Genomic DNA, 13,360 nt, shown 5'->3' with positions numbered 1-13,360 from the left:
AATGGAATCAAAAGAAAATGTGGACAGAGAAGGTGAGGAAGGTGGGAGACTACATAATGAATAGTCAAACTGAAGAGTGATAAAGTAATAGGTTGTAAGTGATGTCAATTTCTCACCATTCAGCTATGCTCTTGTGAGAACGGATAACAGAGGTTTCGATGTCAGTTGGGTGATACCTCATTCCCCTCAGCTCCAGAGTCTCATCAAGAGAGCCCACCACATAGAGGGCATCATGACGCTCTAAGACACACACATAATTTTCACAGATCTATCAGTTTTTAATATGGTAAAGAAAGATAGGTGATGTTAGGCAGAAAAACAAAGGTAGAAAATATCTTTAGTTTTCTGTGGTGAAAAAGATAAATAAAAGTGAGTGCAGCTACACCAAAAGCAATGAGTGTAATTTAGCATGAGCACTAGTTCTCACCTCCGCTGGCATCGGTCAGCTCAGTGCGCCGCAGGAAGCCCAGGTAGCCCGTTCTCGCCCAGACAGTCTGGGTGTCACCAAAGCTAAGCTTAGTGTTGAAGTGGTCAGCATGGAGTGCCTCCTCCCCATAAACTGTGTAGTACCCTGTGGCATTGTGAGGACTGCTCACCCAGATCTGCCACACACACACACACACACAATGGCAACTGGTAACTGTTACACAGATGATGACACACAAGCACCACTCTTATGGTGAAAGCTTCAGATCTTTTAAAGTAACTACGACTTCCAAGCTCAAATACACTGCCCAGCCACTTTAATAGTCACACACCTGTACAGTTGTATGCACACTTCCACCTTAACATCTGTGTTTATGAAGCTCAAAATGTTTTAGTTTTTGTTGAAATTGTCAAATGTATAAATCCAATTATATGTTTATTATTGAGGTCATAGTTAAAGGTGGTGTTGTACTGGACTAATCACCCCCCAACCCCCACCTTAGCATCTGCCTTTACTGAAGAATTAAACACACTGACTGTGGGTCATAACCAGGTGAGGCTCAAACGAAGCTGCTCTAAAAAGCTTCTCCAATCACACTGTGCCTTACCTCTCCTAGATGGGAGTCTCCTAGGGGTCCTTTAGTCTCTGTGTTGGCAATGATTACTTTGACTCCTGGAAGGATCTATAACAACAGACACCCATATATCAAATGAACAAAACAGCCTAAGAAGATTAAGAGCAGCCCTTTTGCATTATGAAGTCACAGTAATTAATGTTTTAATGCATGTTTGCATCAGACTGTACCTTCCCAGACTCCATCAGAGGCAAGCTATGTGGTGACCCTCTTTCGACTAGGCGAACCCTGAAGAAGATGCAAATAAAACATCTACATTCGTAATGAAATTAGAATGGAAGACAGTGGTGACAGTGGCGCCCCCTACCTATCATGTCGTAGAGCTCTCATGTCCACATAAACAGTGGTGGGGTCTGGTCCAGCTGTGCCCTGGAGAAAAACAAACATCACATCAGTCAGTAATGTACCTCGTATTGCCCTGACATGAACAAATGATGCATGTTGCCTGAATGGAGGGAAGGTAAAACTGAGATAGATAAAACTGCTGACAAAGCAGGGGAGATGCCAGAAGCCAACCAGCCAGGCTACAATAGTTAGGACTTGCAGGACTGGCCAAACTCAGCCATGTAGCCACAGACAGCGTAACTACCTGCACAGTTAAATTCACCTGCTCTAATGCTTTTAGTCTGTTTTTATACAACTATAACAAGGCTGTGAAAAGCTGCAGTGCCAATTATTAGAGGCCTACAAGAAATGGCAAATGATCTGAAGTTTAGAAATTCCTGACGTGCTTTGGACTGAATGTCTGCAGCTCTTCTGTGCAGCTGATTTCTATCTGAACTATGTACTAATTGTGGTTGTCAGATACTGAGTCCTTGTACTCTGTGATTTGTCATCATCACTGCTGTAATACTAGGCACAGCATAATATGTTTTCCACGGCCCTTTTGCCAGTGTATAGCCAGAGCACAAGCTAACAAGAAGTCACTGTATAGTTGTCTGTGAGGTCAAAGCCAAACACAGAGCAGGCTGATTCAATTTAATGAGCCGGGGAGGGGGGCGCAGGGCAGCACATCAAGCCAAGCACAGGTTTCAGCAACAAAGCGTTCTTGGAAAACATATAGACTCAATCCAGAGATTAGTTTTGCCATAAAGCCAAAGCAGTCTGATTAGCATAATTAAGACTGCATTGGTCACTACTATCAAACATTTTCCTTCCTGAACCGGAACAGCATGTCAATTCAAGAATTTAAGATACCACTACTCAATTTAGAACTCTCCCCAAAATCAATGCATCACATCTGCTAGTTCAGGGTTTAATGAACTGCAATAACATGATGCCAAAGCCTGTCATAGAAAAAGGACACCAAGGGAGAAATCACTGAATTAAGGTTAAGCATGTTCAAATATCATGCAAGATAAACAACAAACACACAGGAACAGCCACACACACACACACACACACACAAAACCAGTGGCAGCCTATTGAGCAAATGGCCACTCTTATGCCACAGTACCTGCTCAGCCAGTTTCCCTAACCTGTTGGGCTGACAGGACAGGGCAGGACAGATAAATAAGGATAGATATATATGTATGCATTTATATATGTGGACACACATGCACACAGCAAGCACAAAAAAAAAAAAAAAATTCACAAGGGATTGGAAAAAGCATTAAAACCAAACACTGAAGGGTCAAAGTCAGAACGAGTGACAACCCAGTGCAAATATCAAACATCTATGGAGCCTGAAAACTGACAAAAGCCAAAGTTAACAAATAATTCTATCTAATTATAACAGCAAATAAAACAAAATATAAAATGCAGCGTTGTAGACGAGTTACTAAACCTCAAGTCCGAGTGAAGTCTGAGTCAAGTCCCTGTTACCCGAGTCAGAGTTGTACGGCAGGATGTGAGTGAACAAGTTGTATAGTAATATCTTATGCCAAACTATTGTTGCCTGTTACAGGAAAAAAAAATAAAAGTTTCAGTCCTCCTCTCCAACTTCCAAGTCCGAGTGCAGTCAATACTCGTATCTGAGTCCAAGTCCGATTCATCAGTGCTCAAGTCCAAGTTGAGTGATGAGTCCTGAGCCCTGGACTCAAGTACTACAACACTGGTAAAATGAAACCTGTTTTATACTTTATTCCTTTAACTTCAGATTAGTTGACAGAAAAAGAGCCTCTGCTTCCCCCCTTTACTTCAAATCAGTTAATAAAATAAAGCTATGTTTTTTTTACTGGCTCATTTCTACCAGCTAAAATGACTTCGGTTCTGGTGTGTGGTGCTGAAAATTAAAATTAGCTAGTAAAAGACATTCAGTACAAAAACATTTTTGTTCCCAACAACTTTGCGATTAAGGTTACAAAGCTAAATGTTTCTTTTTGCACACCATTTTGGTAACGGTATTACTAATGATGGATTCAATTATAATTTTGACTCATTGAAATCTTTAGTGGCTTTTGTCAGTTTCTTGACTCCATGCAAAAAACACTCAACTCTTCTGGAACTGACAGGTGTCATATAAATGTCCACTGTCCCCTTCTCACCTCTATTACATAGCGGTGAAATATTCCATCTGCCTTTTACATCATCACCAGTATTCCTACCTGCAAACAGATGGCCACATTCACCCTGCAGCCAAAGGTGGTGCTGACAGCACGTGGGGAGAGGCCCAGGTCTTTGAAGATCTTTGAGAAGGACTGTGTGAGTGTTATTCGGGGCCTCTCCTCTGCCACCACCATGCATGTACGCACACAAGACAAGTTCACGTTTCGTAACTGGAAGTGGAAAAAAGAAAAAAAGAAGTCGTGTCAACACAAACAAAAATATAAGTGCAAATTGGGAGAAAAGTACAGTTAAAGTGATAATGTGACATTCTCAATATGAAACTAGGAGCTGATGAGAGACATCTAATGGTTTTCATATTGTTATAACTCTTTTTATTAGCTAGACTTTACTCATTAAACCACAGACATGATTTGTAAGAAGTCCCACTCTCATGTGTTCCAGACAGTAATCAGCACTCAGGCACAGAGGAGTGAAGTGTCCATAATCACTGCACCACAGGTAAAAGAAGCACACTTCAGTTCAGTGGAAGTAAATGCCACAGTTTGTTGTGACACCATTCAACAACTGAAGAGAAACTGACCCGCAGCGCTTCTGTCTGTGAACCTAGGCCCTTAGTGCACATCTCCATGACCGAATACGAGCAGAAGGTGACGCGCACTTTGTACTGGCTGACCGCAGCAAGCCACAGAGACACATTTGTCTCTAGCTCCAGAGGAGGAACCAGGATGGACTGGTGGCCCGAGTACACGCTGAAACAAAGACAAACGTCAAAACAGTCAGCTCCACTCACACAGGCTCTTAAACTCTAGTGATAGTACTTCTGGTTTTACTATGGTTTACCTGCACAGGCACCAGAGAGCAAAGCCAAGGCCGCAGTAGGGGTCGAGACAGATGGCAATCTGCCGAGAAGGGTAGAGCTCACACTGCAGCTTAATGGAGCGACACAAGGCACTGGTGGCAGAGTGAGACATCTAGAGGAGATGACAGAACACAGAGAACAAGGTCCTGGAGTCAAATTCACCCTTAAAACAACTCACATCTTCAATCACTTACTGAATCAGTTCATTTGCTGACAAGTTTGAGAACCTTCTTATAAAATCTGACTGTTGCACACTTCCTGACCACCAACTGGAGGCCACAGGCTTATACATTTACCTAATTTAAACATCTACTTTCTATTTTGCTTATACTGACAGGAACCATATCATTGTTTTATTCATGAGAACAAACTGTAAAATATAACAATATTAAAGTTGTGCAAATTAAGAAATACTGCTAACATCCCAGCATAAAGACTGCACCCTGTTGTGGCCCTTCAACATACTTTGACCCCTGCTAGGATGCCTGTTGTGGACACACTGAAGTCCAGGTAAGCTAACATCTCTGGGGTCGGGGGTTTGTACATCTGGGGACTCTTCTTCCTGGGGAGGTCATCTGGAGGACAAAAAAGAAGAAACAGAGGAGGAGTTTTTAAAGCTGGTACAGATATCACACACGTTTCCTGTCAGTATTTAAAAACCTACATTACTGTGTTAACAAGACGGTATAAACTAAAGACCTTAGTGTGTGTGTGTGTGTGTGTGTGTGTGTGTGCGCACCTGTGTCCAACACCATGGGCCAGCTCTTGATGTCCACTGCAGCAGCAGCCTCTTTGGATTTCAACAGCTTCATTATTGCTTGTGTAGTCAGGATACACACCGACTTACTGACCTTTAACACACAGACACTACAATATTACTACATGTATATTTCTTTAACTGTTCACACAATTAGCTGTTAGAAAGAAAAGCATCCTAACAGAGTGCAGCGCTGACTCTGTACATGTGTAATTCATTTTAACTGTTTACATTCACCGGGTTTAATTAGTATTCTGATGCACGTCAGTGGACTTTGCATTACCTCAACAATCATCTTGACGGTGGGCAGGGTGGTGGCCAGGTTCTGGGGATGCGGGGGTCTGACAGTGACCGGCAGACAGCCAGCATACAGGCAACCATAGAAGGTGGCAATCAGGTCAATTCCTGCACATAAATGTTAACATTTAACAGGGCTTTAACTTTATTCCACATCTTGTTCCAATAGAGTAACAGTAGAATAAGCTTGACAATATGAAGAACTTTACTTAAAGCCTCTGATTTCTGTTGGTGTGTGATTAACAGATAGAACTAAGACTAAAGACAAGGATAGTAAAAGACAATACTGAAGGGACAAGTAGCACAGCAGCAACAGGACCTCTTACCTGGTGGGTAGACAAGTGCTACATGGTCGCCAGTGTTTAGTCTTCCCATCAAGGCTGCAGCCACCCGCTCTGCCCGTTTGTGCAGCTGCAGGCAGGAGGCTGTGCTGGCCACTGTGCCCTGATAAGAACACACATTTTGTTTCTAACAGTTTTACCTACAAACAGTTTCACGACTGAATATCCAGGAAATGTCCTATACCACAACATATTGCCATTGCAAGACAAAGTTTTATTTAACAGGATAGGAAGTGTTATCTGTATCACCCTTGTTAAGTCAGAACCTGGCAAACAAATTATGAACAAAGAGGCAGTACCTTAGCATTGAGAACAAGGAACAGCGGATGATCTGGAGTGGCCTGAGCTCTCCATTGTAGCACATCCTGTATGTAGAGGAACTATACAAGAGACAAAGAAACAGGTTTTACTACAGAGGAGTCAAAGTCATTGAGCCCATGATAACTCGTTATGCAAATGGATGTTATTGATAAAGGACAGATATGATGGAGCACAGGATGGGACCGAACTGCACCAATCCAGTGCTCATTCTGACAGTCTGAGCCACAGAACAAGAAAGTCAAAATGCTGTCTGGTGGTGTCACGCACACTTCATGTAGTTCTGATTCCATTCAATCATTTATGGATCTTTACCCGTGTCTGCACTGTATGTGTGGGTGAAACAGAGCACACGAGGGGAGTGGAACGCGAGTGAGCGGTAGCTGGGGATTTTGGACAGAACGGCTTTTTGAAAAAGGAGGGAGTGTCTCCTTATGTACCGCTCACACCACCAGTCTGAAGCATGCCCAAGCTCGATCCAGAATGCATCTGTCTTGCACAGTCATCTAACACTTTTCGGTCACAAATCTGCCATTGCGAGCCCAATAATGGAATTCCTAAAGTACTTTAAAAAGGTCATACAGGTGTACTGTATATCATTTATTTAATTAGGCCCATTGATTTGTTGAATTTTACATATTACTTTGTGCTATATTCCCTGATGGACTAGTGGCTAGGATTCAGCGCTCTCGCCGCTGTGCCCCGGGTTCGATTCAGGGTTGCGTCATGAAGGGCATCCGGCGTAAAACACGTGCCAGACTTCACCATGCGAGTCGTCAGTGTGACGATTCGCTGTGGCGACTCTTCACAGGAGCAGCGGAGAGTGAACTATTACTTTGTTACAAAAAGTAGTGGTTGTTCTTTATTTGTTTAGGATGTAAGGCTACGGTGTAAGCTAAAAGTGAAATACCCTTTTTTTGGAGTGAGCGGGTGTGATTTGAGTGTAGTGGGACCCAATCTGAGTTGAGGGCTGAGCGATAATGAACGGAGCGGCCTGGTGTGACTTTAAGCGAGGGAGCGGGGCGGGCAAACAGCTCAGTGAGTGAGAAGCATTCCACTCTGGTCATATGCTGAGGGATGAAATGAGGATGGTTCTACTATACGTGCCTGGTCATTGTCCTCCAGCTGTGCCACGTCTCTGCCACAGGCCTGTGCTATCCTCTTGCCTGCCACCAGGTTGCCCACTATCATAGAAGCAGGACCTACCTCTGTCCAACATAACCAAACAATGTCATCATACATTACATGTTATAGTTAACACCAGCATTTACATCAACATAAAAATAAACCCAGCAGGAAAAAAAATGAACAAACAAACAAGTCTTCATGCTGCATTTGCTTCTGAACCTGATCCATGCTGGGACATCTTGTGGGCTACCTGGCTGTTTTTGTCTTGGCTTTGGCAGGTTGGTGACACATGTGTGAGGGCACATGAGGACGTTGCAGGGGTGCAAGGCACCCTCCAGGAAGCGCTGCTTTGTCTCAGATATATGGATGCCGCCCAGAGGAGCCTTAGGAAGCGTGTTGGCAGGCACCAGGGCTAGGCAGTACACCCCGACCTGGTGGATGCTGTCAATGGCCTGGGAACAAAAAAGGAACAGATGCACAAACAGACAAAAACCAGAGATTAGCAAAGGTGCCTTTTTTGTCCGGATTAACTACAAACCACAAATACTTCACTTTTTGATGACAAAGTCGGTATGGTCCGACCGATTTCGTATTCTTCAGCTACTTGGCGTTTCCTACCTTTCTTGAAGCTTCAGTTCTTTATTCTGTTGATTTGATTATCTAGCAACATACTGTATAGTCAGAAATAATTAGGGCATACTTAACTGTTAAAATCCTACTCCAACAAACTATATAATGGCTTGTTAGCAGTTGGTTGTAAGCTTTTATATGCCACAATGTCCTTGAACATATCACCAAAGAAAGATTTCAAAGCCTTAATTTTAACTGTATCAGCATTTAACAACAAGGCAACGTGGACAGAAAACAGAGGCAGCACACTGGTTGCCTTTATCCACTGGAAAAAAATTACCTCAGAGAATTCTGAACACTTCTGCAAGGTGGTTTTATAATAAACTGACATATACTCAAACTGGAGTTTTCCTGAAAGGTAGAAAATCTGTAACCTTATGACATGTTGTAGAAAACAGTCAGGAGTATCTACTGTACAGCAAGTACACCAGAGTTGCCCTTACTAAAAATAAAAACACGCAAAACCACAAGTGTAGTCCTTCAGTTGCTATAGATAGTGGAAAAGACTGAGCCCAGTCAGCACCTGAAGGACACGGCTCATCCACTGGAAGCTGTCTTCTTCAGAGGCGTCCGGCCTCTGCTCTGCCACAACAACGATCCTCTCATCATGAAGCACAGGCACAGAAAACACTGCTATCCTGAAACACACGACGCAAAACAACACTGACGGTAACTCAGTCACAGTTGGTGGTGTCTTGTTACGCTCTCAGCAGAGTAAGACAGACTCTGAATGCTTTTCTGGCTGCCTTTACCTCCCCCTATAAACAAATTTCATAGGCTCCACTGCCAGTGCTGTGGCAACTACGTCATCAGCGTTGTGTCTCCGCCCACTGACCACCATCAGCCCATCCATCTTCCCCACGACAAACACAAGGCTCTCCTGGTGAGAAATACAAAGCAGATACATTTAGATGGTTAGTGTTATTTACCCTATTTACAGGAGAATGTACAGTTTAGCCTGTGTGATGGTGATAGACTAGAAATCTACCGCAAAAGTATTACTGACGACTTACAAACTGTCAGAAAAAGAAAAATGTTTCCTTTCTCATTGTGTTTTAAACTGGAACCATAAATTCAGTTCTGTGAAGGCTGTTGAAATCCCACAGGGTAGACTGAGCAAAACCAAGGATGTTAGTGTTATATAGTACATGTCAAATATCTGACTGCTCTGTTAAAAACACATCATGTAAGTAACAAAATCTACGGAAGAGAATTAAAACAATTGAGTTCTGACTTTAAGCTCAGAATTTCTCCTTTTTTCATTTTAGAAAAAAGAATTGAGAAAAAAAAGCCAGAATTTTTTTTAAAACAATGGCCCTAATCCTCTTCTGTACAAAATTGCAAGTGGGAATTTGAGGAGATTTGACGTATTTAAGCTATTTCAGAGCTGTAAGACACAACATCTGACTATAGCAAGGTTAAAGACCGGACATAAATGGACCTACCGGTCCCACAAAGCCCAGCAGAGAGGTCCTGATGAAGGATCTGTCACTGATGGGAACCCCAGATGATGTCACTGGGATGGTCTGCAACAGGAAACACGTGTACAGAAAGTACAAAAATCGATCATCGCCTGTACTTAAAATAACTCTATAATAAGATACCAGATTTGTTTAAACAAGGTTTTATCCTGCAGCAGTTAAAACACAGCAGTGTGGTGAAAAAAGTGAATTGTTACTATTACACGAGCATTTATATACTGCATGTCAACAACATGCTTCGTCACACCTGAACAGTTCCAGAAATAAAAGACTAACCTCAAAGATGTTCTTGGTCATGCCTGGAAGGCCGTAGTAAGCTACACCAGTGCTCCCTGAGCTCACACAGATTTCTCCAACCTCGTCTGTCTGACAGAGATAAGGTGTCCCCTCCACCCGCACCACACAAACCACAGCTGGAGGCACACAATGATGACAGGAGAATTCAACACCAAAGCAGTGAAACATCATTTCATGTATTGTAGAGGTCTAAATTGGTTTACTTATTTTTGTCTGGTTTTAGTCTTCATTCGTTTATGACTTCCAATATTTTATTGTTTAACTGGATTTTGATTTGAGTTGTTTTGTTACCGTCGACAAAGTGCTGTGTGGATCTGTGTAATATGCTACAAAGAAGGGGGAAACGCCATGATGTAGTGCACATAGAATAAGAGAAGGCAGCTGAAGTACTATTGCTAAACATTTTCATGTTCATCCGTCTTCACATAACACATACAGCAGCAGGACTCTTGATTAAACAGCACTGAGAAGTTGGAATTTTGTTGTTCTTTTCAGCCAGATCCTACAAAAGCTCTGGTATAAACACAAAGAGTGCATGTCACCTTCTTTTTTTTGTTAGGATTGTTTCTGATTAAGAGCAGCAGACTGTGAAAGAGCAGTGCACCGTACCTCCAGGCATGACCTGTCCCACATCCTGCACTGTGAGAACTGAGAGTTTCTCCTCTGTGTCCACACGGATCACACTGTGGCTCAACCCACCCATAGATAGCACTGCCTTCCCTGGGGGAGGAACATTCATTTCTGGAGGTCTGCAGAACACACACATTTTACAGTTATGCTCTTTACTACAGAACATGACATACATGCTACGTTATAGACATCTACTGTTGTCCAAAACCAACACTGTCACTTCCTCCTCATCGTGGCAAACCAAACATGCGGCTCACAGTTTGAATGGTTATGCTTAGGCTTAGTTCATGAAATGCAGCTCTGTTTTTTTAATTGGCAGACTGAGCCATCCGCTGCCTCGGTACATCATCCTCATTAGAGCAGGACTACCATCTGACAAGGAGAGAGATATCTTTGTAGAATATGGAGACCCTATGAATCTGAGACACAGAGTCTGTGATTCTAGTACAAAATTCTCTCACATATATCTGAAAACAAAATACATTTTAAAAACAGATCCAGCTTCTCTATTTGAAGCATATGTTTTTAGACTGTCTGTCACTGTCCTTCATGATCGGCAGAAATCTGTGAAATCCCGCAGTCTGTCCCCTGTGTGAAACATCTTCCTCCTCTCTCTGCAGGATCCAGCTAGTGCTGCGAACACAGTGTGATATAACAGCACAGCAATGCACAGTGGTGGCAGGTTGCTTTGTTCTAATAATGTGCAGTAACGGCAGCTCACCTCCGGATGGCGACAGTCATGGCTTCTGAAGAGCTGGCACATGGACAGATCACCTCAGGTCGCAGCCCACGTGCCTGGAACACGTTCAGGAAAGCATCGCAGGAGGATATCGACCCTGCGGTAACACACACAGACACACACACACAACCAGCCAAACAGATATACAAGCAAACACAAACAAAGTAAATCAACAATAAGCTCTTCCAGCTTTGGAGGTGTTTAATAAGTCTGCAGGTGGGCTCACATGGATTTGCTCCGTCGGCTACAATCAGCATGCGCAGTGAGCTCAGGCTGATGTCTCTCTGGTCTCTCTGGGCCAGTAGAGACCAATGCATGTCCCTCGACTTCACCACTGCTACCCGTGCTGTGTACCAGGGACACAGAGACAAAGAGATAATCAATAACAAAATCATCCTATCAGCACCTCTGTCACCCATTATACTAGCCAATCACACATCACAAGGTCTGATAGCTAAGGCACAGTACAGCCCGACTCAGCTGCCAACAGGCGACTCAGTGGAGCTCAGACAGGAATGTCATATTTTATTCACCAATGCAGGTGTCCTGTCCCTGACCCCCACCTAGCTATTACAACTGAGCTAGAACGAGTCCAGCAAACTATTGTGTTAATCCGTCCACCCCTGTCAAGTGTCCAGTGAAAATAAAAACATTTACAATGAACAGGCTCTTTATGAAAGTCAAACTTTGTCTAATACAGTCAGTAAAAACAAACTGTCACTGTTTAGCAGGTTTCCGATGCTTTTTTCCTCAAGGTACTTTGCTGTGAAAATTTATTCAGTATGCGTGTGTGCTATTTTTTAAGTATGATAAAATGCACTATAACAAAATGAAATATTTTCCATACTAAACAAATGACAATGCCCTCACCTTTATATGTGTGAACCTTTTGTATCCAGGAGAGGGGGTTGACTTTCATCAAGGAGTAAGGAATGCTGATCACATGCATCCGATTCATTACGCTCTGCCATGAACATAGACAAGCGTCTATATTACATCTACATTATGTCCTTAAAAAAACAAGCTGCCAAGTCATGATCATTTACCAGTATAATACAAGTATGTTTGTGCTACTGGTTTATCATTTTAGGAATTTAAAAGTATAACAGCAGGTTAGGGATGAACTTCAAGTAAATTCCACGTATATTTGAAACTAGTTCACGAAAGCTAAGTTGCCTACGTCTTCGAAGAAATTGGATATTGAGATGTGACACATAATGACTTTGCCCATCAGGGCTTCATTATTTTGAATGCATCAACATATTGATGAAGCTCTCATCACGAAGGAATCAGTCAAATAAATAAGCAATTTATCAGAAAACTGAGCACAGATCTGTTCGTCATATAACCATCCTGTAAGCTTTACCGGGGGGGTTAAGATTACTCACCGCGAGAACACCGTGCCATAATCCTGCTTCTCTTTTGAAGTCCAGGACGTTGGTTATGACCTCAGCTGTAAATCAAAAAGGAAATTTCATCATGGTTAAAAGAAAATCTGGAATGAAGAGCAAGCCCTAAATCTAGGAGTACTGGCTGAGTGCAGCACCGAGGTACGCAAGTTCCAGACAGAGACCCGAAGTGTCTCTAAGGGCTTCTAGTGCAGTTAATTGTTATTCAGAGGAGAACTAGGACACTGGAGTAAAGAAGGTACCTCAAGTTCCCTTCCTTTTTTTTAAGCAGACCTGACCCAGGTCTGAAACATACCCAATGAGCTGCCGCATTTATCAAACTACACACAGATAAGATGTGTGCACAAGGCGAAGGAAAAATGTTTATATCACAGATAATAAAATAGGTTTGTTCAGTGAATGTGCTGCATTATCTAACCTGAAGCATAAACCCTTAACATTTTGTGTTTATTTACAGCTGCACTTTTGAAAAATATGGTATTAATTATTATATTAATAGTGTCCTGCTCACCTTCAGTGTAGTCACAGGCCTGTGTGAGAGCGTGACAGTGAGCCAGCATGGCTGAATGGGACACTGTGATCCCCATGGTGCTTCCTTCCTTGCTAGTTTTATACTGGATGCAAGAAATATGTAAAAAAAAAATAGTCAATTTCTGTCCAAAAAAGAATGATGAATTATAAGGAAAAAGAAAGAATGAAAAATACATTAAATATACATGAAAATGTACTAAATCTATCTTTGTTTACTGGTAACATTACTGAAACTGCACTTACCTCTATGTAGGCTATGTCGTTACTGGCTTCCCGTATTGGAGGATGCCAGTCTTTTGGAGGCTTCACAACATGTTTTCCATCTGTCACAAACCACAGCAACCGCGGCCAGCCTGTAGAGACGGGGACGAAAT

At 42.5% G+C, this 13,360-nt stretch overlaps 1 protein-coding gene across 1 annotated transcript in view; it reads right to left on the bottom strand.

Annotated features, from left to right (window-relative positions):
* dip2a (disco-interacting protein 2 homolog A) overlaps window positions 1–13,360 on the bottom strand; it is a 72,259-nt gene that overhangs the window by 2,585 nt on the left and 56,314 nt on the right. Inside the window, exons 12-37 of the mRNA XM_020594671.1 lie at window positions 13,230–13,359; window positions 12,967–13,069; window positions 12,435–12,499; window positions 11,917–12,010; window positions 11,273–11,392; window positions 11,029–11,143; window positions 10,287–10,426; window positions 9,657–9,793; window positions 9,345–9,425; window positions 8,652–8,779; window positions 8,423–8,537; window positions 7,520–7,721; window positions 7,249–7,349; window positions 6,123–6,203; window positions 5,809–5,926; window positions 5,469–5,590; window positions 5,168–5,279; window positions 4,894–5,003; window positions 4,410–4,540; window positions 4,150–4,318; window positions 3,608–3,778; window positions 1,369–1,430; window positions 1,232–1,289; window positions 1,035–1,109; window positions 428–602; window positions 117–240 (exon numbers count right to left, since the gene is read on the bottom strand). Of these exons, the coding sequence (XP_020450327.1) occupies window positions 117–240; window positions 428–602; window positions 1,035–1,109; window positions 1,232–1,289; window positions 1,369–1,430; window positions 3,608–3,778; window positions 4,150–4,318; window positions 4,410–4,540; window positions 4,894–5,003; window positions 5,168–5,279; window positions 5,469–5,590; window positions 5,809–5,926; window positions 6,123–6,203; window positions 7,249–7,349; window positions 7,520–7,721; window positions 8,423–8,537; window positions 8,652–8,779; window positions 9,345–9,425; window positions 9,657–9,793; window positions 10,287–10,426; window positions 11,029–11,143; window positions 11,273–11,392; window positions 11,917–12,010; window positions 12,435–12,499; window positions 12,967–13,069; window positions 13,230–13,359 (3,039 nt within the window). The remainder of the gene's footprint in view (window positions 1–116; window positions 241–427; window positions 603–1,034; window positions 1,110–1,231; window positions 1,290–1,368; window positions 1,431–3,607; window positions 3,779–4,149; window positions 4,319–4,409; window positions 4,541–4,893; window positions 5,004–5,167; window positions 5,280–5,468; window positions 5,591–5,808; window positions 5,927–6,122; window positions 6,204–7,248; window positions 7,350–7,519; window positions 7,722–8,422; window positions 8,538–8,651; window positions 8,780–9,344; window positions 9,426–9,656; window positions 9,794–10,286; window positions 10,427–11,028; window positions 11,144–11,272; window positions 11,393–11,916; window positions 12,011–12,434; window positions 12,500–12,966; window positions 13,070–13,229; window position 13,360) is intronic.

The sequence above is a fragment of the Monopterus albus genome, unplaced genomic scaffold (assembly GCF_001952655.1).
Source record: "Monopterus albus unplaced genomic scaffold, M_albus_1.0 scaffold24.1, whole genome shotgun sequence".
Lineage (NCBI taxonomy): Eukaryota > Metazoa > Chordata > Actinopteri > Synbranchiformes > Synbranchidae > Monopterus > Monopterus albus.
The sequence above is the reverse complement of the archived record's forward strand: the minus strand, read 5'-3'. Positions and strand labels throughout refer to the sequence as shown.